This window comes from Lepisosteus oculatus, chromosome 5 (assembly GCF_040954835.1).
Source record: "Lepisosteus oculatus isolate fLepOcu1 chromosome 5, fLepOcu1.hap2, whole genome shotgun sequence".
NCBI classification, from domain to species: domain Eukaryota; kingdom Metazoa; phylum Chordata; class Actinopteri; order Semionotiformes; family Lepisosteidae; genus Lepisosteus; species Lepisosteus oculatus.
In genome coordinates this window covers 49207905-49231418 of record NC_090700.1, presented here as the reverse complement: position 1 = coordinate 49231418, position 23514 = coordinate 49207905, and the positions used below count along the sequence as shown (strand labels likewise).

Below are 23514 nucleotides of genomic sequence, written 5' to 3'. Positions count from 1 at the left end.
TTTATCCAGAATGATTTAATATCTGCTGGAAAGACATGGTTATTGACAACAACAATATAACGAGTAATTATTTGAAGCTTTGCGCGCGCGTTTGAAAATTTAAAACCCGAGATAAAATGCCGTTTTCTTCTCGCAGTCAAGGCCCAAACTCTTGAGTCCGTTTGCGCAATATTTCCTCTCCGCAGGTGTGACGTTCCCGCTCTGCAGCCCGGTAGTCTCCTGCCTCTGGAGCAGGGTTATTCCCGAAGGCGTTTCGACACAGTGTACAGTTTAAATGGCAAAGACTGCAAAACAGTAAGGACAAACGCAGACCCCACCCCCCCTGTAATCTTTCAGGTCGCCCATTACACTAGCTAACCGGAACGCGCAATTTGTTTTCGAGTCCAGTTGTAATAAATCTAAACAATTATTCCTTGGAAGAGAGTAACAATCGGGAAGATGTTGACATAAAACGGTGTTCACCGACAAATGTGATTATGCAGAAACATTGAAACGGCGGATTTTTGTTTTAGAAACAAAAGTTTAATGTCAGGAACCTGGGAGATCGCACATTCCCAGACTGCTTTAGGCTCCTAGCTTCAGCGGTACCGAAATTTAAGAATGATTTTTAACGAATAAAAAAAATGAATCTAAGGGTAAGGTGTCGCCTGTTTCCTCGCCGACTTCACATCCGAATTCCGTCCAGAGGCTCAACTCCTCCGACTTTGCGCGGCCGGTCTAAGGTGCGCGACTCCGGCTCAGTATCTCCCTCTTTGATCCCCGGCAGTTGTACAGCCCTGACGCCAGCTCCAGATTTACCTTCTGCTTTCCTCTGCTATAGGCTGAGTGGGAGTGTGGCTTTCTATTGGTTGCTGTATTGACATATAGTGGAGCGTTACAGCAGCAGCAGTCACTTCTTTTTCAGTTCAACTTTTCTGTACATACACATATTTATCTTTATACCGCCCAGAGAATGTGCAAAAAATAACAAAGAAGTAGGAACAATCTCGATCCAACGTGATGTACTATCCGCATTCAAATTAAGGAAGCATCGCACCTTATTTTTCTTAGTTATATATTGGCTCTTCTTAAGGTGCGTTTTTAAGCCACGGGATCACTCAATACAGTGACAGCATGCATTTGATTTTGAGCCTTCTGTTTTCAACTTTCAGCATTTGCCAGACACTGCCTTCCCGAAACATTTATACAAATCACTGGGCTGTACGAATTTCTGGGGGACGCGAAGAAGCTGATAAACTTGCTACAAAATATGGCTATAATAATTTAGGACAGGTAAGAGACTTGATTTCTTTTAAGATTCTGTGCAATTCGCTTGAAGCCGCAACTGTTCTGGGCAGTTCGCTTGAGTGTTTCTATCAGAAGAATGTGTATTGGTGGGAAGCTTGTTTGCATTGTACTTGTTACCAATTCCTCAATCGTTTCATTTTTCCGTTGCTGTCTCTGCGGGTTAGATTCTTCGACTGCTTCGTAGACTAAAGAAAGCGACAAAAACGTAAAATAATGAGGCGATAGTACTAAATCTGTGTAGGAATTAAAAACCGCAAAACGGGGGAAGAAACCGTCTTGTGTCTGGCGTTTGGCGTTCAAGGTGTTTTCTCGTCTGGAAACCAAAATACAAAATAAATAGGATGCGACTTTTCAAACATTCAGCCTTACAACAACGTACCATTTCTTTTCCGGCTTATCCGTTTGAAACGTCTCTAGATTGTAAACTGCCGACACACAAGTCTGTCTTTAGAAGCGCTTTCCAACTTTTTCAGCAGCCTTTTCGCTTCTCAGATTAGCGTGATATCACTGGCCATCTTGCGGTAGAGCAGGGCAGTGCTCCCAGTTCTTTGTATTACATCGTGGGAAGGTGGTTATTTGCTCCGCAGACCCTGGGTTCATTGTTTCTAAATAATTAACATTCGCAAGCCTAGAACAGCTGTGCACGACCGAATTTACTTCTCTTGATTAGGCACTGTTGACAACCACGCTTGGGTTTATGCAAATTAATAGCTTGATCATTTAAAACTGACAAGCTGCGTGTCAACGAGTGTACTTTTTTGTAGTCTCTGCTTTAATCAGGATGCAAAACATTCATTGGCATCCCCGGAATCTGGGTCTCTAAGCCTTCAAAACGTTCATGTGTGATTTTGCCAAATAGATCGTTAGCAGGAAAAGATATAAGGACATAAATGAATATTTTTAGTTCAAACGTAAGATTATGAGTTTGGTAAGAATTACACCCCGTTCTGATTGTCGTGCAAGTATGTGTATTATTAGATAAATGGGAAAAAAAATATCTTGGCGTATTAATACATCTGTTATTGCTATTCTAAAACTGATGTTCAATGACGTACGCAATTGCTGCCTTTTAACTGTGTATTTTGGACCATGACTTGACTTGACTTGACTTGACTTGACATGTTATGTTATGTTATGTTATTGCTATTGTGTTACTGTCTATTGTCTTATCTTCTGTCCTATTTATATACTGCACCTGAGTGACTAATGAGAAACACTTTTCATTATACTATGCACCTGTGTAAGTTTAATGACAATAAAGTTGAATTGAATTGAATGACTTAATATAAACACGTTTCCTGCCGTTGTGACACTTGTTTTAAATAAGGAAATAATTTGTCGTCCATTGGCTTTAATCACATATTGACTTCTTAACGGAATCACTGAACTAGAAAGAATCTAATCAAATAGGTAATGAAATGGCATTCTCGCGGTCTTATTGTCTTTCCTCGATACAAGTTTATATAATTTCTTCGCAATAGCCACAGTGTTTACTTTCTTACATTAATCAAATGGAACAATTTCCACGTACTTAAAGGATTTCCTCCTAGTTCTTATTAAACCTGGACAACCTAACCAAAAAATGCTGCATTGAGTTTTTAAGATATGGCAAAGGTATTTGTTTCTGTGACAGCTCGTTTCCTCTCTCCCTGGAATTTGAATTTTTAAACATTTTGCACATCAAATCCTGATGTTGCAGCCACAAGCACATGGTTTCATTTACTCTGCGGTGATCATCCTCAGAGCAACTTCTGTATGTTGTCTTGTTGCATTTTTACAGGAAGCTCTGATTGTCTGCGTGGTGTTTTCCACAAGTAAATCTGGATATACTTATGTTTAAAGATATAGTTACACTGTTTTTCCACCAAACCTCCATTCAAGGCTAGGACTCGGAGTTAAGACATTGTGACATTTGCTAAAAATCGTTCGAACTGAACAGAAAGAGAGAGGGTGAGAGAGACAGCTGTACACACCTTTTATAGATGTGAAGATCTCTGGGGCTCTTTGTGAAATTCCATGTGTTTTTTTTATTTCAGAGTTCATTTTTGTGCAAATAGCTGCTGGAATGACTCCTTAGGTTATAACATGCCTTCACTTGAATTATAAATATTATTTGCATTTAATGTAATTAAATATGCCTCACTGAGAAAAAAAAAAACCCCACAAAGGACACAAAGCATTTATTATGTAAAGGTCTGTGTGTTCTGTGCCCTTTAACACACTTAACAGTACAAGACCTTCAAGCCTGCAATAGGGTTTAAATATTCTTTAGAACTTAGATTCTGTCAAATTATATTTATAGCCTATGCTGTTGTGTAGGTATGTCTAATGTTAAAAGGAATACACCTCTAATGCCTCCAGGTGCATAATGTTGTTCTACACCAGTGTTGCTTGTAGAGATTGAAGACTGAAGGTTTCGAGGTGTCGGGGCACTAGGCAGTGGTTTAGAAATATTTACTAGCAGCAGTCTAACCTTGAGCTCAGTACCTGTCTCTTTGTGTTGTTTAGATTGGAAGCCTGGAGGATCATTATCATTTTCATCACAGCAAGGTTGTCAGGAGATCTGCTTTCTCTTTAAGGGGTTCTCACAGCTTCATCAATATGGACCCTAAGGTAGGAACTGGACAAATGTCCACTAACACGCTGTCATAAGGATGTTGCAAATAATAAAAGTATTTTTTATCCATCAGGTTAAACCAATTAAATAAACACTACAGTCAAACCCCCGACTGAAACTGAGCATTGGAGCATTCCTTATGATATCAAATATAATAATTATTACGTTAATAATGGTTTATCTAGCATCCAGCATGATGCAGGCTACTTCTCCTGAGAAGAGAATATAAACTCTTCAGCACCACGTAAATTCACACATTAGCAAAGCTAGACAAAATGAGGTCTCTTGACGAATAAACAACACATGTATTTGTAAGATACAGATCTCTTTGTGTATTCTGTTTAATAATAATTCTAGAGTTTGAGTTGTAGTGTGTCTGTTGGAAGGAACAGAGAGTTATGTCAACAATGTACAAGCTAGTTTCTATTCCACTGGCACACATATAATGTATTAATAATGCAGGGGCTGTTTATAGAGCATCATCTGATAAAGAATCCAGGCAGGTTTAAGACAAAGTCAAGCTGTTTCCTTGGCCTGAAACCTGGCCTCCTTACTAAGATTATCTTTTTCAGACATTCCTGATTCTCAGGAGAAATAAAACCTAGGAGCTCATGCTTTGAGTGGCGTTGGCGAATAGTCATTGCGATCATATCGTGTCCAAAGACATCCACACAAATGGAAAGCTGAGCTCAACACTTAATAACCTTCTTTATCGGTGTCAGGCCAGTTGATCTGTGCTGTACATTGAATTCCATTTTCCCACTGTTGCCACTACAGTGCTGAATAGCAGCACTGCAGAGCTGCATTTTATTGCTATATGATTTGAAGGCCTTCCTATTATTGTGACTGGACTATTTATCAGTTAAATGGAGTATAACTGCATTGTAATGGTGCAATAAAGAGGTTTTTTCCCCCTGTTAGAGATAAACCTTGTGAGCAACCATTAAAGCTTCTCGGAAGCAAAATAAAAGCAGAAATGTTCCAGCTGAATTAGGTTTAGTTTTGAGACAAAATGAGAACGTTAACAGTAAAGAGGTTTTCAAAGATGATGGCAAAGGAATTCATCTTGTCAATTATTTATCTACTCTGGAGCATACCCAGTTCCCTTAAGCAAGGCAAAGAAATTGTTACAAAGTTCTGCCTGTGTGACTTAGAACATATGATGGCATTCAGAATGGTAATTTGTAGCAATCTACACTTGGATGTTTTTTAACCGAGGCAATTTTTTACTAGGTTAATTCTTTCCTGTGCTTGAGTACATTTTCATGGCAAGGAAATGGAGTATGTATTGTATTTAGAGCTGATGATAAAACTGTCTTATAGAACTGTAAGACATGTGTCGACTAGCCCAATAGGAATTCTGAAAAGCCGATTTAGATGTTAATATTTGAAACTGTGTCTGTCCTAGTCACTATGTGTCCATAACCAGCGTCGTAATCCAAAATAGGTAAACAAGCTCAATTTGCTTCGATGACTTTTTAATTGAATTTGAATTTGAAATGTTGTAGCTGTCAACTACAAGAATGCCAGAAAACATGTTATTATATGGGTTTAGAGTTGACTGCATTTCTTTCCCATATTCTCAGAAAACTTCAATCCCAAAAGAATCTTTTGAAATTCCATTTTATGTCTGACCTCTTGTCCTACTTTCAAAACTAACAATAAAACATGAGTTGGCCAATGCTTCATTCATTTTTAAGGATTTCTTTTTAAATGAAAGAAGTTTCTGGCAGCCTAACCATTTTCATTTCCATTAAGAATTTCAAGGTTTCTGTGTCCCGTTCCAATAGTTCCAATATGGAAAACATTCTGTAGGCTCTGCCTGGAACGTGGGTAAGCTGTCTGTCGTGGAGAATAGGCAATGTCATTGTCACACGCATTCCCAAGTCCTTAGGTGTCATTATGCATATTGTTCTTTAAGCTTTTTTGGCTGAAACAGTATTTCCTTTGTTATCCAAATCTATCTTTACAGCTTTATGGAAGGTGACCTGATCACAGACAATCCAACATCCCCATCCTTGAAATTTAAAATGGACATACTGTATCATTGTTATTGAGTGGTGATGTGAAACAAGCACAGGTTCATTTTACAGGGGGTTTTGTGTGTGTTGTGTGTTGTGTGTGAGCCTTAGGTTTTCGACTGAGCTGTTTGGAATGGATTGCATATTGATGATCTCATTCTTTGTTTGAGTGAAAGGAGAGGATACACTTTACTATGACAGGCAAAATATACTGAAAGAATGCGTAAATGTAAATGGTTGAATTGGTTAAAAGAGGATGGCATACAGTAAAATGTATTTGAAACTTTCAATGATATATTCTGTGCTCTTTTGAATACTTTTGGCTGGTAGCAGGAAAGGCCATTACAAAGCACTTTTCCCTTGCTATGTCTTTTTTCATTAATAAGGAGAGCTTAATAAATAAACAAATCAGCTGAACGATGGATAGATTTCGCAAATTAAAATATGGAAGCTGTTTGCTTTCAAAAAAGATGGCAAAGGTCCCTAAATTAGATGTGTGTGCCCGTTTTAGATTTGGAGATTAACTGCTTTGTCTGAAACCCACTGCAGGTTCATTGGATTCAGCAGCAAGTGGTCAAGTCCAGGGTCAAGAGGTACATCAGGACAGATCAAAATTTCATCTACTTCAACGATCCTAAGTGGTCCAACATGTGGTATATTGTGAGTAAGCCTCCTTTTTTGGACACATTCCCATTTAACACAACACCAGAAACATACTGGAAAGCTGAGCTTTGGCCCTTACTAGTCTTCTTGTTTGTTAACCCTGTTGTTTCTGTGACCTTTGCCCTCCTGGCTTCGCCTTTCACTTGGTAGGTGCAATGGTTTTCTCACTTACTAAGAAGCACAGGGTTTATTTTTGTTTCTCTTGCACCTCCCCCACAACAAACAGGCTTACAGGATTTATTTTTTCAGGGCAATAATATATACAGTACATGTAAGTAATTTACTCTGTGATTCAATGTCATCTCAAGGGGATACCTTGTATATTATACATTATATATTATACAGTACAGAAAAGGAATGGCTTTTATTTGTTGATTACATTACTTCATATATAGCCCCCATATTACCTCCCTTTCTCTGCAAGGTTTACTCTATATTCCCTGGTGTTGTTCTGCAGTGTAAATAGAAGCAGACAGCACTAATGTTGTGATATTGTTGATTTCTCTCTGTTTGAAGTGCCTATCGCTGCCGCACAGTCTGAAACGTGCATATTAATAGAATTGCATCCTGAGCTAATGTACCTGCTGACAGATTTTTTAATTAAATGAGTTTGTGATAAGAGGTCTTTATATTTACTCATGTGTGAAATTGTTCTGCTTCAAATGGAGTTCTGCGAGAGTTAAAACCCAGTACACTCGGGCTTGGAATGGATTAAACCGGGCAACAGGACCAACCCGTGTCTATGACGTGATAGCAGAAAAGTCTTTCATCAACTGGAGTGTTCGCCATTTTTCTGCAGTCAGTGCCCATGTTTGTGTAAAAGGACTAGTTAAAAATGTGGTAAACATTTCTCTTTAAGCAATTTCAGATTGTAAGTTTTAGAAAATATGCTACATTTGGTATATGTGTATGCATTTCTCTATGTATATGTAAATACTGTATGGCATACAGTATGTCTAGCCACCTGTCTGTCCATACCGTATATACAGTAGTCTATACATGTCTCTCTTTCTCTTATTGGGCTGGGAAATAAAGCTGTCATTTTTAGGTTTCCAATTGATTTACCAAATATACAAAAATAAACCATTAAATACTTAAATATATATCATTTATCTCGTAAATCTGAATTATAACAGCATGTTTGGAAAATATTATGAGCTTTGTTCAGTTTCCAGTGGTATCCACTGTATACAGTACAAGTTGAGTATCTGGCATTCATGACCTCGGTACTTTCTCGGAATCTTCTCATGGGAATATTTCTGTTTTGCTAACTTGTTTTTTTCTCATGTGCTCGGAACATTGACAGTGAAATCTGAACAGGACGATTTCTGTTTTTTTTTTATGCGTTGTGCACTGCTGTAGCCCAGCATTTATTTGCACACAAATTGTCCCATTTTAAGAGTATACCTCTATTTCAAGCTCATCACAGCATTTCTTACCAACTGCTTAACGGAGTGGATCATGGATGACGTCCCTGTGCTCATTTGTCTCAGTTTATTTCCCAGCAAGGTTCACAGAAAAGATCTCTGTGATTAAATTAATCTGCAGGGTCCTGGCAGGATAAACTTCACAGACAGTATTGGGAGATATATATTTTAGGTCAATCATTTCTTATATCCCGTGACTGCATCTCGTGATGTAGCTTTCAAGTGAGGTTAGGAAATACTTGTGCAAGGTAATTATGACAGAGTTGTTTATCATATACTGTATACTACTAATTGTCAGATTTTTCACCTCTCAGAAGAGAGGAAACAAAAACTTGCATAGGGCCTATTCTGTCTGTCAATTCTGAAGTCTGATAAAATAGTTTATCTTGTGACGTATCAGTGAAGTGTATATATGATGTGGATCATAAATATATACCACTTCCATATTTGATGGTTTAACCCTGTGAAGCTGTGACTAGGAAAATTAGACTCCAGACCTCTGCGTGTTTATTTAGAAACGTAATTGAGTACTTGGCATTATTCTGGAATGTTCAAATGCTTAGTTTGCATGTATGGAAATGCTTAGTAGTTTGCATTTAAGGTATGAAATGACACCAGACTTTTTTTACATGCTACAAAGAGGTAGCTAAGTAGGGTTCCAGCTGAATGAGTCTTGAGATGCTGATGACAAGCAGTATACTGTCGGACTTTTTGTTCTTATTTTTAAACATTTAGAGGAAGGGGACAGGGCTTTTTGTCCATGTTGCTGATGTCTCATACTCTACATTCCTCACATTTAGTGCTTTTTGAGTATGAGTCACTCAGCAGAGGAACAGGGACAAAAGAACTCGGCTCATTCTTTTTTCATTTTAATTTGGACAGCAAATAGCAGAATTTCTAAAATCATACTTTTTTCTGAGAATGAACTCTTCCAGTCTCTCTGTGACATTGCTGTGGAAAGGCCAGGTATGCATTTGGACAGCCTCAGTCTGGGGGAATATGCAGGTCTCTCCAAATCAGGTTCTTCAGATAGCTAAAAAAATGGTCATTTTGGCCAGTGGAACCAAGAGACGAAAGACTTGGTTGAAGTAAAAAGCTGAAGGCTACTGTAACCCCAAGTGGACCAAGTTTAGATTGTCCTCAGCTTTCTGACAGTGTTGCAGATTATTCAGGACCAGGTACATGCATTGGAGCGGACACATTTTTTGTTATATCTGTAATGGAAATATCAAAACCCCTTAAATCTGAGCAAAAGAAAGCAAGATAGAAATCAAGGTCCAGGGTTCATGATTTTCAATATGTTACAAAAGGAAGTCCTTCACTAACCAATGTAACAATACTGAGTGGTTTCAGTTTCTTTTTCCTAAAGATTAAGATCATCAATGCACATTGCAGGCAGACGATTTAATCATTAAGCCTTTATCCCCTCTGAACAGTAGCTATAGAAATCCTTTTGTGTCTTTTGTATTACCAACCCTGAGCTGCAATCTTCCATCCGGTCCAGTGAGACCAGTGCTTGTTGTGCCTATTCAATTAAAATTCACAAGATGAGATGATTAATTTTTATTGATAATGTATTGATCTGATGGCATTATTGGCACCCAGATAACACCTGCATTAAGGACAACAGTGCATGCATTTATTTGTCCCTGATGAGAACACAGAAAGATTTTTCTGAATCTTACAATTGTAGATGTGATTAAATGAAAATATGAAAACTGAATGCATTCCATCAGTAAACTTTCAAGGTCCTGAGCCTTTTCAGTTTTCCCAGCAGTAAGAAACATTTACAGCATGTCTGATGCAAGTGCAATGCTACTGGCCTACTGTAACTCCACTTCATTTCGTTTCCTTTTTGTTCACTGGTAGGACAATGCCCACACAGAAAACAGCCATTACTGTCAGACAGTTTTTTCTAAATGTGGTGTATGTTGTTCTATTGAAAAGCTTTTTTGAACAGTAGCAAAAGTGTTAAAATGGTAGGTGCTGGGTTTTCTCTCTGTTGCCGTCATTCAGCACTGCAGTGACAGAAGCGGCCGCTGCCGGTCTGAAATGAACATCCTGGCTGCCTGGCAGAGAGGCTACACGGGGAAGAACGTCGTGGTCACCATCCTGGACGATGGGATCGAGAGGAACCACCCTGATCTGGCACAGAATTACGTAGGTTTCATTGAAAAAACCACCTCCACATCAAGGATCAGTAGAGCCCGCCAGTGAGAATACACCGCTGCTGTACCATGAACCAGAGCCCCTGCAGATTAACTCCAGAGAATAGCTCCAATATGTAACTACTGAGAGCAGCACAGGGGGGTGGTGTTTTGCACTGCTGCCTCGTGGCTCCTGGGTCCTGGGTCTGAGTCCTGTGTGGAGTTCCTACCTTCAAAAGACATGTAAGTTAAGTGGTGTCTTTAAATGACCCCTGCAAGCTTGTGTGTGTGTGTGCCCAGCAATGGACTGGACTGGGGAAGCCTTGTGTTTCTGAAATAGGCTTCGGCTTTCCATGACTCCTAGTACAAACACGCGGCTTCTTAACACTGGATGGATGAAACCATCGAGACATGCCGCCTTGCCATAAATAAACTGCATTTTGCTATACTTTTCAGCTTATAGTTGTAAATCATGGCCTGCAGCGGTTCAAATTTATTACATGCGGCTCAACAGCGGAGCAATCATGTGACGCGACATAAAAGTTAAAGAAAGCAGAGGACTGTTGTTTTTTTTTATTGCGCTGCACCTGTGATGATTTTTGTTTCTTTTTCCTTTTTTTTTTGTTTCCAGGATCAGCTGGCAAGCTATGATGTCAACGGTAACGACCACGACCCCACTCCGCGCTACGACTCCAGCAATGAGAATAAGTGGGTGCCAGCCTCTCCCTCTGTTGACAATTGGGTTTTTGTCAAGGCCCTCCAGCTTTGTTGGGGGAGGGGGGGTGAATGCATAAGTATTATGATGTAACGCTCTTGATTAATACATTGCTTTAATTAAACGCCCCAGCTGCTTTTAATGTGGGATCTGTGTGGGTGTTCAGGTTTTGGCGAGTAGAGAACATCACCTAACCATCCTAATCCTAGCTAGGGCCTCATGAGCACTGTGGGGCACCGAGAGGGCTATGCTGTGAGTTTAGTTTGGAGAGCAAAACTAGACTCCCGAGGAGCTGGCTTTTTTCTTGCTGCTATTCCCTTGCCGCCTTTGAAAAATAAATGAGCCATTCTCCCCTTCATCGTCCCAAAGTAGCCCAGAGCAGTGGCTGCTTCGGGGACGAGCGGCGACGAAGGCTGACGTGCGGTCACGGTCCTTTTCCCCGCCCAGCTTGTTTATCCGAGAGAAGCGACTGTAAGATATCTCGGTTAATTTCTTCGGGGGTTGAATTTCAGCAATAGGATTTGCCCTTAGCCCAGATGATGTGCCCGGCTTTTTTAAAAAAATCAATTAAAGCAGCACAGCGGAGCAGGTGTGTTATGTGTCACCCCCATCACACAGAAACGGCATAGAGGAGTCTGGCACAGGGACGTCTCTGATATACCTGCCCTGGGGTTAGAATAGCAGCTTTAATATTCATTTCCACACCTTTCACACACTATGTTCATTAGTACAAAGCTAATGGGAGAGGGTGTAATGCAGTACTTTGTATGCTGAGGTACCTTATTGGTGTTCAGCACCACATTCAGTCTGAAATGAACTTGCGATTGCTCTGTGGCAGGCCTCACGACTTCAGATACTTCGAGGGGCTAATTAAAACAACCAAGCTTCGTTCTGAAATTACATTTTTATCTCCCACTCCCTTCCCGCAAAACATGACAGGTTCACCTCTTTCGCTTCTTTGATTTTATTTTTCAAAAGCACCTTATAGGTGCTTATTATAGGCAGGCATCACTTTTGATTTGCTATGGACGTCGTTAAAAATGCATCTGCCTGATTACCTTAATCTGTCTAGGGGTGAGAGGACAGACATAACTAAGGTGATGCCTTTTTATCGCAGCGGGTTCCATGACTTCTCTGGATTTATTCAGATTCTCTGATATCCTTCAGCTCTGTCTAATCTTGTGCAAAAGCCCATTTGAAGCTGCCTTTCATTCTCATAAGCAATATTGAACTCATCTGCCAGCAAGACATTGTTGGTTACTAAATCTTTCGTTAAATATAACATAACATAATAGCTCACTGTTTTATGTGTACAGTGAGATTACAGTGTTAATCTCAACTGGTTTTTTTAAAATCAACCTGGGTATGGTGAGATCTGGGTATTTTATATAATGTTTTATTTCCAGCCTCTTAATGTTGCAATTGAGGCAAAAAATACCAACCCTGTACATATCATGTCGGTTGTCACTGATAGTTCTGTATTTAAGTTCACAAATTCCTGTATTAGTGGTGGATTAGTCTTAATTACTTTTCCACATTGCTACTTTGAGAACAGAAGATGCAGTGGGCATGACTTAAGGAATGACATACAGTCATCACAGGTTGTAGGATGTACAACATGACTTGAGTCCTTTCCCTTCTGAAAATACTCTGCAAGGAGTGCGGGTCTGTCTGTTTTTTGAGGAAAAATCATACCAACAAACAACGGAAGTAGAGTAAAATGAGAAATATGGCGATGGATTTTGTTTCTGATAGATCAGTGTGTTTTTTTAATGTTTTTCAGGCATGGAACACGATGCGCCGGGGAAGTGGCAGCTGTCGCAAATAACTCTCACTGCATCGTTGGTATTGCGTACAATGCTCGGATAGGAGGTAGGGTCTCTGAGCAGAATTATTCCACACGTGTGCACAGGATTAACCTTGAGGTGCTTTGGCACTGTGAAAGGGTTTCACTACACATTAATTTGGTGCCTTGGAGTGGGTGTACATTCATGCATTCACAAAACTATTAATTCATTGGAAGTTTCTGCAGTGTGGATTCAGGGAATTTTAATCAAAAATGAGAATCGAAGCATATACTGCTTACCCTGCGCGTTTTTTTTCCATCCGCAGCTGTGCTTTTGAAATCCTAAGATGAAAGTTTTTTTTTCTTTCACAAAATGCCAAGGGTGGCATCAGGCTCCGGAGTGCTGCCAAAGGAGTTATTTGCACCAATTATGCAATGTAGTTCAGATTATTTTTTTAGATGATGCAATCAGTGAGGCTCCACGTTGGAGAGGAGGGGAAGTGGCAGGGGGTGGGGGCTGGAGGCGAATGATGGAGGCCTGAAAAAACGGAATTTCAAATACATTCTTTCAGTCTATTAGAACGTTAGTCATGCACACAGAAGTAGCTGAGTCTGCCACTGGTGTGTGGAAGTGTGGAAGGAAGAGTGTCCTTCTTCTGTTATATCACTGCCGATCACATCCTCCCGATGGTGTTTGGTTGAAAGACTGAGGCTCAGACAGTAAATGCTCCATACACTGATCTGTGACTGAGCTGCTCCACTAGCGGACTATGAATGAGCTGCCTCAAGTGTAGGTTGGGTGAACTCAGGCTGCTCAGAATGCAGTTCCCTTGACCTGCCAGCAGGTAGCGCCAGTGAGCAGGCAGCGCAGTCGGTGAGAGCTGCGCTCGCCGGTCCGCTTGACGCCGGATGTCCTGTAGGATCGGCTGGCTGGCAGAGATGGGAAGAAGCGGGCGGCCTGGCAGCGTGCCGGGCCACAGGAAGGCATGTGAAGCTGTCTTGGGAGTTCAGGGTGAGAAAACGGCTCACGTGAGAGACAGCAGGTGATGCCGCTTTGGAGGGCAGAGAAAAGAAACGCAGCTGGAGACTCCAGTTTGTGTAAAGTAAATAGTCTTGATTGGGTATTTCAAAAGGTGCCTGGTTTACTTCTTGGCTTCAGGTTTTTTTTTCTCCACAAAATTTTCATAAGGAGCTTAACGATGCCTCTTCTGTATGGAAAATCTTTCTGTAGCAGGAGCTTGTCTTTATGACACATGTCTCAGTAATGAAATGCACAGTTTTAGTAGCTGCTTTGACTTTTAAAATGGAGCTTTAGTTATTACGGTTTGGAGCAGTTTTATGTGCAACCTCAGCTGTTTGACTTTCATGTACTAAGACTTTAGAAAAGTCATGAGTCTTCTAAGAGAAATGTAGAAGAGTCATCTGCTTTGACTTCAGAAAACACAATGGTATCTGAATTTCTGTCTACAGCTGGTTTATATATTCAAGATACAGCACATACAGCAAACTGAGATTACACATCCATATGTGTTTTCGATTCTCCATAATATGTTTGACTGGGGAAGAAATAAAGCTAATTAAGGGACAGAGGTGTCCCTGCCTCCCCCTCCCAAAGAAAGAAGAAAGCCGTCAGGTGTGTCTTCCGTGCGGAGAGACAGAACGTTTTGAATCTCCTGTTTTTCTGCTTCGTATTACATTGTGTGTCACCAGAACAGAGCTTGTCGAGCACATTAGCAACAGAATATCCAAAATGGCTATGAGAACAATTACAGATAAGAGGAGGCCATTCGACCCATCTTGCCTGTTTGGCGGTTAATTAATTAATCCAAGCATTTCATCCAGCAATGTCATAGAAACAAAATACAGCTGTGGCTTCAATAACATGGCTGGTTAGCTTCTTCCATATTCCCACTACCCTTTGGCTTCTGTTTTTGGTTTTAAGTTCCCACTTGGGTCACCTGTCACTGCCCTCTGGTTCATGTTTCTCTGTTCCATCGGAAGGAATCCACTGGGTTGACTTTGTCAGCGCTTTTGAGGATTTGGGACACTTGTATGTGGTCTCCTTGTAGTCCTCTCGTGTTCAAGACTAAAAAGGTTTCCTCAGCCTGTAAGTATAGGCCATTCCCTTATCAACATTTCTCTGGGCTGATTCCAGAGACTTATCTTGAATTTTGGGCTAGCTTATGCGCAAGATTCTGACTTCCGATTTTTAACAGTAAAATATAAACAAGCTCTCTGGTATTCTCTAGTTATGGTTATAAATTTCCAGTTTTACAGGATGTTCGCTGTTTTTGAAATGCCCTAAACACCTCTTGCGTGACATATTTAATCCAAGGTTTGCACAATGTGTTAAGATGGAATACTTTAAGACCATGGATCTGACTCACTAAGCCTTGGATCTAGTCTTGCGTATAAGCCCTGCATTCCATTTTGTCTCATTCTGCTCCTTTTACATGTTTTCTCATTCTTTTATTATAAGTCTTTAAGGATCAAAATTTATTGTGAGAGTATTGGTGGTGCTAATGTCTCAGAGTATAAGAATTATGATTTATGTACTTCTGTATAGAGGTCTCACGTGGATGACTGGTAATATCTAGGCTGTTCGCCAAAGTAAAAAGTAAATAATGTCCAGACTGAACCCCTTGGTAACATCACTCTTCATGTAGCATTATAACCTTTCCGAATATGTAGCTTTTAACCCTGATGCTAATGGAGCAACTCTGAAAAGTGCTTCATTCCTTTATTTCCACTGCAAGCATTTTCCACTCTTTTTGGTGAATTCACTAAATATTTTCAAATGCAACCAAGCAGCTATTTAGTATGGAAATAGTCTTTGTGTATAGCAAGGTAGTCTATTCTGAATTTAATGAAATAGTTATAATAACAATACTACTACTACTATTACTACTACTAATAAAAATAATAAATTATTCACCATCTTTCTGAGTGTTAATTATTTTTGCAATCCCAGTTTAGCTTTCCCATTTAGCAGCTTTTGCTAAAAAAAAAACCTTATTGGAAAGGAGAAGTATCTACAGAGTTCAGAAAAAGCTATCAATTTCATTTGAATAGATTCAGGCACATTGCTTTCCAGGGTGTTTAAACTCTCAGGAAATAGAGTTCCCTGAATGAAATTCACACAAAAGGAGTTCCTACACAGATGCTTTTTCAACGGCTTGACTTATTGGTGAAAAAGGGAAAGAAAATGTGCCCTCAATGTGGAAACAAACAAAATTCCCCGTCTCTTAAAACATCAGGATGTTATTTTCAGTGTTTTCAGAATTTTATTATAATTTTCACCAGTTCTTTCAGCTCTCCCCAGTCCTGGAGTAAAGTAGTTTCCGAGGGCTGTTCAGCTAATTGCCGATATTTGCTCTCAGGCATTCGGATGCTGGATGGAGATGTGACAGATGTGGTGGAGGCGAAGTCTCTTGGCATCAGGCCCGACTACATTGACATTTACAGTGCCAGCTGGGGGCCGGACGATGACGGGAAGACCGTGGACGGGCCCGGTCCTCTCGCCAAGCAAGCCTTTGAGCTGGGCATTAAAAAGGTGCTGGGGTCCAAGGTGGTGGCCTTTCCTCACGAACACAGAGGCATTAGAGGAAACAAGATTGGTGTGGGTGTGGGTGTGGGGAGTGGGCATTGGAGTTAACTTTGGTGAGTTTGTCTGTGCATTTCGATGCTATTAAAAAGATAAAAGAGAAGGTGAGATTGGGAATAACAGGGGTGACTGAGGAAGAAGAAGCTGATGAAGTAGTTTCCTAAATGACTGACCTGGTATGCAATAACTGGACTGCAGGAGGTGTAGAAATATGTTTCAGACTAAGCTCACGCCAATGGCCCTCACTATGAATCCAAGAGGTCACCAGTCCCAAACAACAGCAGCCCAGAGGTCCTGTTGCAGGTTCTCCTTCAGTCCTGGGGCCAGCACGCCACTGACGCTTCTCTCCTTTGTCTTGGGAGTGCAGGGCCGGAAGGGACTGGGCTCGATCTTTGTCTGGGCGTCAGGGAATGGCGGCAGGCAGGGAGACCACTGCTCCTGTGATGGCTACACCAACAGCATCTACACCATCTCTATCAGCAGCACCACGGAGAACGGCAACAAGCCCTGGTACCTGGAGGTCTGCTCCTCCACGTTGGCTGCCACCTACAGCAGTGGAGAATTTTATGACAGGAAAATAGTTGAGTATGAATTTCATGTTTTTGGTTTCATGAAGGTTACCAGCATTCACTCTCCCATTTTTCCCCCATTTTTGTTTTCCAAAAAGCTTTTAATGATTTTCTTATGGGAACATGAAATGATTTAATGTGCCAAGTATTTTCAGCACAGACATTTTATATCCATCACTTATTTATCTGCAGATAAAGAGCAGATTTTCACTGCAGAATGAATGCATCATCATTGATGCAGACACGTCTGTTTTTGATTGCTTACTGGTACGAGGATTATATTTATTAAAGGAGCTGTAAACAAGTCAGGATAGCATGTATCGGCTGGCAACTACAGAAGAGGAGAAAAAATAGACTGGAGTAATTTGCATCCATCCATGATCAGACAGTTGCTTATTCTTGATAAGGACAATGACATCCCAGAGCCTGTCGTGGAAGCTCCGGGCAGGCTGGACAGTGTGCCTGTCCATCACATACCAGTTGCCAAATGGACTCATGCACACAGAAAATTCAGATATATCAATTTACCTCGCCAGCTGAATTATTTTGGGAGGTGGAAGGAAACTGGAACAACTGGTTAAAACCCATGCCAGCACACAGAGAACATTCCAATCCCATATGGAAGATAATGGACTGCAGACTCGAACCCAGGACCCAGAAAGGAGCAGTGAAGCAGCAGTGCAAACCGCTACACCGATGGGTTGCCGATGGGTGGAAATTTTTCATAATGGATGGATTATTTTGAAGGATTAAATCGCCCTATTCCATGTTCAGAACACAGTATTAATTAACCATCTTAAATTCTCCTCCTGTGGCTGACACTAAAATGACAGCTGCCTGCAGTGATTCCCCGATTTGTGATTTAAGTAGCTGAAAGCATGTCTGTCTGAGTTTTTAAAGTTCTCTTTTGAATTTTCCCAGGGCTTTTCTGAGCTGCTCTCCACTTCCCCAGATAGTTATTTCTTTTCACGCAGAAACAAGCCAAAACACTTTGAGAGTTTCCACAGCCCTAGACAACTAGAAAGACTCATCCAAGTGACCAAGCTGAAAGGACAGAGGAAAAAAATGCAAATCCTACAGCTGAAGATATACTTTCTGCAATTGAGAGCTTGTCTAAAACAATGAATGACAGATTGAGGTCCCCGGACAGTTCTCTTGCGTCTGTTCAGAAATCTTTATCTGAGCTGGCTACTTCTGGCAGTGAAATGGGGATCGCCACCACTGACCATGAGGACCACATGGTCAGTAGTCGTGAACAAGTTTGCAAAGAGGAATACTGATTGTGATGCCCCCAGCTGTAAAGTTAGAAACCCTGAAGGGACTAGAAAATGGTCTGTGGCACATTTTGTTCTGAAGCTCTTAGGGCAGGATAACTCTGAAGTCACGTATTGTTGACAGAGCACACTACTGGGGTCAAGGCCTATTGAGCCAGCACACCCCTGTGGCGTAATGTCTGGAATCCACTGCAGTCCTACTACTCTGCCTATATTGCCAATGTGGCTGAGACATTCCTTCAATACGGATGGAAGGACACTGGTGTGAAGCAAGGATTGCATTTTCCTAGCCTGACTGTAAGTCAGGCAGGGATCCACAGCTATGTTTTTCACTTTGCCGAAGGAAGCTGAGGAATGACAGTGGGGATTTCTTGAGCATCTGGTAAGACTAAAGGTCTGGTTAATTTCTGATGACAACATGGAATTCTTGCAAACAGGACAACAAAATGCAACTATAACTGGAAAAGAATCCGAACAGGATACAAAACATCACTGTTTAACATCTTCATGACCTGCACAAGGCGGGGGGTTTGAACTACAGTAGGTAGAACACAAGTCGGTTGCATGTGTCAGTTCTTCTGTGAGTGTATGTAAGGCCATGCATCCTCACTGCAAATGTCTGATACAAAGGAGTAATGTGTTTAGGAAACTAAATTGAAAATATAGATGTGGGCAGCAATCATCAGTTGCCAGGCTGATATATAAATTTATATCACACTTTTGCATATGTGGTTTCCTAAATGTGATCCATAGCAGCCCTGACCCTACCTGTGCCTTCTAAGGAGTTAGAACACAATTTTGCATTTCAGTTTTAAAAGGAGTTAAAGGTCCCAAATGAGGACATTGAGATGACACGTAACACAACCTACATGCATACTGAGATTTGCTTAAATTGGCTTCATAGTTTCAGACATATCATTCTGATTTTTTAGCAAATCCAAGATGGCAACCAAATTATGTGACCAATCATCTTTTCATGAACATGGTACAAATTGACTCAACAAGTTCCAGACATCTATGGTGTTCAGTTTCAGAGAACAGTGTTTTTTTCTTTGTATTGTGTCAAAAATGCACTATCGTGGACCAACCATGTGACCTACTGGTCTAGCGTCCAGTCTGACACAACTTTCCATTGGCCTTTACAATTCCACAACATTTCGGCAGTTTGTTTCCTGAGGTTTTGATTACATTGTCATTCGAAAATATTTCAAGAAAAATAATAACCTGAGCAATATCAACATAGTTTCACCAATTTTGTCAAAGTAAATTTATCACGATGAGCTGCTATGATAAAACTCTGGCTTTATTTTTTATGGTCCTTTTCATTCATTCAAATTAAAACAAAGTATTGGCAAGGTTAGGAAGTGCACCTGTGTTTGGGATTTATATACAATATACTCACAATATACTCCCTTATTGGAGCAAATTTATATTGTCGTCCCTAACACCCGTACACCAGTAAAACATTTTAAAATGTCCCCACGTACATTACAGCACATGCTTTGTTTTGAACTTACACAGTTGAGGTAGCAGTATAATTTTTGATTAAACCAAATTCAGTTTGCATATTTTTCAGCAATGATTTTGGTCTAGAAACAAATGATATCTTCTGATACTTCTGGCTCGTAGAGTTTGATACCTTTTGACAAGGTTCAATGCCTTTTTACTTTGTGACTGATTACTAAAAGTTTGATATGGGGGACAGGCTTCACAGGCTATAAGCACCTCAATTAAGGGGAGTACAAGCTGTCAGGGCTATGTATAAAATAAGACATAAAGTGGTGTTTAAGTGGACCTGAAGGATATTAATAAAACACTTCACCGAATTGTGCATATAGTTGTATGCAACTTCACGCACAAAAGATATAATAAACTTTCTCAGCTTTCTTTACCTGTCAAAAGTAGATGACATGGATAGATACGTTTTGAATGCAGACTTCCCAGTTCAGGAAATAATAGATGCAGGAAAGTAAAAATGCTGATCAACACAGATGCTGGCCTGACTGTTTTACCGTTTTGAATGAGGAAATGACAACAGGTTGTTTGTATGAGTGACCTCATTTGTACAACAACATAAACACCAATGTGTATTCTGCAACTAAGTAATTGACACACCGTGTTCCCAATCTTTTAAGGAAAATTCCATTGAAATATTTTTGCATTTTGGGAGAATAGAAGACAATTCCCAAAAGTGAGAAATAATGCATGGTCTCCGGATAACACCCATCCGTCCTCCCAACTTGAACAATCTATGCCACCATTCTGAGAACTCTCAGGGGCATGAATTGATACCCTAGTCTTGATCCCACTATTTGCATATCTTACCTTTTTTTAATTTTCAAAGTATCAAATGATTAATTAGCAATTATCTTGCATAGGAAGCTAATGCTCCTATTTAAATTGATTTTTTTAAAGATACATTAAATAAATTGAAATGGGGTGTCAGACATTGGAGCATTCTACCCTTCTTTATGATAGGATGCGTAAAAGACGTCTGTATCTTTTTCAGAAGAGATTCCTTCTTTTAAAACTTCTGATTCTTTTGTATTGCTACTTATCTAGGGCTTTACAGTATATCACATTTCCAATATACATTGACAGCATAAGGGTAGAAGTTGCATTAGACTATCACACTTTAAACATTATCATTGAGAAGGTAATGCAAGAACTCTGATTATATTGGAAGGATGGTATTCCAGGTGATAGAATCAGAAATTCCATCATGGTGTGCCATTGAAAAAAGTATTAATGTGATCACTTCCTTTCCTGCACTACTATTCTCAGCAGTAAAACCACCTAAAGCTATAACAGATAATGTCATATTGAGAAATTCTCGGAGTATATTGAAATAGATAAAAGCCAATTGTAACCCGTCAGATACTTCCATTTGTATTGTATTATTCTGTAATCATGCTTACCTCTTCCCAATCTCATGAGGCATTCAAAGCTCAAAGAAATAAAGGACTAGCTAAATGTGATAGATTATGATAATAATTTTTCCTCATTGGAAAGAAATTTGATTTACTATTAATGCATCTTTCGATATTTGCAAAGACAACGTCCGTCAAAACTTACCTCGGTTTGAAATTTCCCCCAAAGTACATAGAAATGTACATGTTAGACCCCCACCTGGGTCAATAAAGCTAATTTCATGTTTTTTTTTTCAAGTCAAATAAATGACTTAAACAAATTTGCGTAAAAATATCTGAAGTGCAGAAAATGGGCTACAGGTTTCTGATGGGCTTTGGGAAGGAGAACCAGAGAAAAACATATATCTGTGCCATGAATGCTAAATACTTAGAAACCATGCCAGACTGTGCCAGAGTCTATTTCATAAACATTCTGTTTTTAATTTTCATATGCGATGCTAACAGGTTATTGTAGTAAATATGGGAAACTGGGCCCATGGAGCATTGACTATATGTGTATATTTCAGTGAGGAGCAGCTAGGTATCTCAGGTTTCCTAAATGTGTAGTAGTAGTCTTCAGTTCTTTGTTTCTGTGCTGACTGTTGTGTTTCTCTGTATTGTTTTTTTTTATTTTGGGTTTGTGGTAGTAATTGTAAGATTATAAAATGTAAGACAATTCTTTAAGCCACTGCTAGCAGTTGAACAGTGTGGATGTAAAAATGCATATGGTTTTGCTTGGCTTAACACTTGTGTCCAGCTGAGGTGGAGTGAGATTGCCTTGTGCTCATGGAGCTGTTCAGCTTGTACTGTTTGGTCAATGGGCATTGTGTCCTTTGCACCATTGACCTACAGTACTCTTAAGAAGTAGTCTGAGAACCATGAGCATTGTTGAGAGGATAACTCGATGACATCTGCACATGATTCAGAAAGATCTTGCGGTAATTGTTTACAGGTTGTAAGTCCACAGTCACTGCTTGCGTTTGGCTGTTAACTCTGTGGGTGTCCTGGTTTGTTTATGTAGAGCAAAAAGAAATGTTTACCTATAGTTGTTGAACTCCACCGCTCCGGTTTCACATTAAAAAACAAAATGTACGGTAATTCACTAAAGATGTTTGGGGGAAATCCTATTATTTGTTTTCAGGACAAGTCGGGGGAGAAGACAGCTTATAATGTAATCAGTTTATGTTTCATACAGGCAGGGAAGGCTGGACTGTGTTAGCTTTCTGTGACATGCAAACTGTCTGTGGCTCTGTTCTGTGCAGGTCACCACAGACCTTCGTCAGCGCTGCACTGATGGTCACACAGGCACATCTGTCTCTGCACCTATGGTTGCTGGTGTTATCGCTTTGGCACTGGAAGCCAAGTAAGTAAATGAGAGGCCCCCAGCGAGTCTTAACCATAAGAATTCAGGTTCGTGTTAAAATATACACTGCGGAACCACACAATGCTGCAAAAGGTATCCAAACAGGAAGCTCACTGCAAATTCTGAAAACCATGCTCTGAAAATGTACTGACGTCCAGGCAGTGTTGCATCAGAGGCAAGAAGTCATCTTTTAATATGTCCCATAACAGATTCTGCCAGGCTCTGGTGTCAAAAGGAGAAAACTGTTAGGTAGAGAGTTTCGCCACAGGAGAGATTTGACCCCAGGTAGTTGATGACAGACTGTACCCATTCATGAATTAGAGGTAGTAATTTGTCAGTAAAATAGACTTCCCGTTTGGATTGCTCAAAGCATTACATTTACAAATCTTCACTGACTGGAAATACCTGAATTTAGTTAACTGAAGAAGATCTTTGCAACATTTTCTTTATTAAATGACATGATTTTCTGCCACCCCCTTAATAAAGTTCATACTTTTTACTGCAGTTATTCAGCCTTTCACTTCATCTGCATTGAAATTCTTAGTTGTGCTTCCTCCTTCTTAATGGAGGCTTAGCATGTTGAACAATAGAATATAAAAGCAGCTTTCCACTGCAACAGGTCTTGAGTGGAACAGAATGTACTGTATGATGACCTGACTGGAGGGTTGTACGTTTGATCAAGGGCACAAGTATTTTTTCACGTAGGTGACATACTGTAAGTAATGAATTACACATGACCTTTGAAGCTTTCATCTAATTGATTTTTTTGAATAGTGTGAAATTCTAATGCTATTTTCCCTCCCGATTTGTCATCTTTGATGCATAGCAACATTTCTTGCCTTCTTTATTGCCACTAGAACCACTTACATTTTTAAGGCATTTGCAAAAGGGGAGCATATTTGGACTGGTTTAACCTCAGAGGCAGTGGTTGGGGCATGGACCCCATTCTTACACTCACTCTTAAACACAATTACAACAATATTCTCTGGGATGGTTTGCAGCCCGTTGATAACCTGGAGAGATGTCCAGCATCTCCTGGTGAAGACCTCTCGGCCTGTCCATCTGAAAGCAAGTGACTGGAAGACCAATGCTGCTGGCCACAGAGGTCAGTGCCACTGTGTGACACAAAACC

General features: G+C 40.2%; 1 protein-coding gene across 2 annotated transcripts in view; it reads left to right on the top strand.

The window, feature by feature from the left end:
• The first annotated feature begins 275 nt into the window (after window positions 1–275).
• The window catches only part of pcsk6 (proprotein convertase subtilisin/kexin type 6), a 46192-nt gene continuing 22953 nt past the window's right edge, over window positions 276–23514 (top strand). Inside the window, exons 1-10 of one of the 2 annotated variants that reach the window (XM_015343252.2) lie at window positions 276–294; window positions 3796–3900; window positions 6475–6585; window positions 10032–10175; window positions 10794–10870; window positions 12661–12749; window positions 16044–16216; window positions 16635–16847; window positions 22282–22382; window positions 23384–23487. In XM_015343252.2, coding sequence (XP_015198738.2) covers window positions 3889–3900; window positions 6475–6585; window positions 10032–10175; window positions 10794–10870; window positions 12661–12749; window positions 16044–16216; window positions 16635–16847; window positions 22282–22382; window positions 23384–23487 — 1024 coding nt within the window. In that variant the 5' untranslated portion in view covers window positions 276–294; window positions 3796–3888. Of the gene's footprint in view, window positions 295–978; window positions 1273–3795; window positions 3901–6474; window positions 6586–10031; window positions 10176–10793; window positions 10871–12660; window positions 12750–16043; window positions 16217–16634; window positions 16848–22281; window positions 22383–23383; window positions 23488–23514 lie in introns of those variants that run through there. The other variant, XM_015343251.2, reaches the window with a different exon arrangement.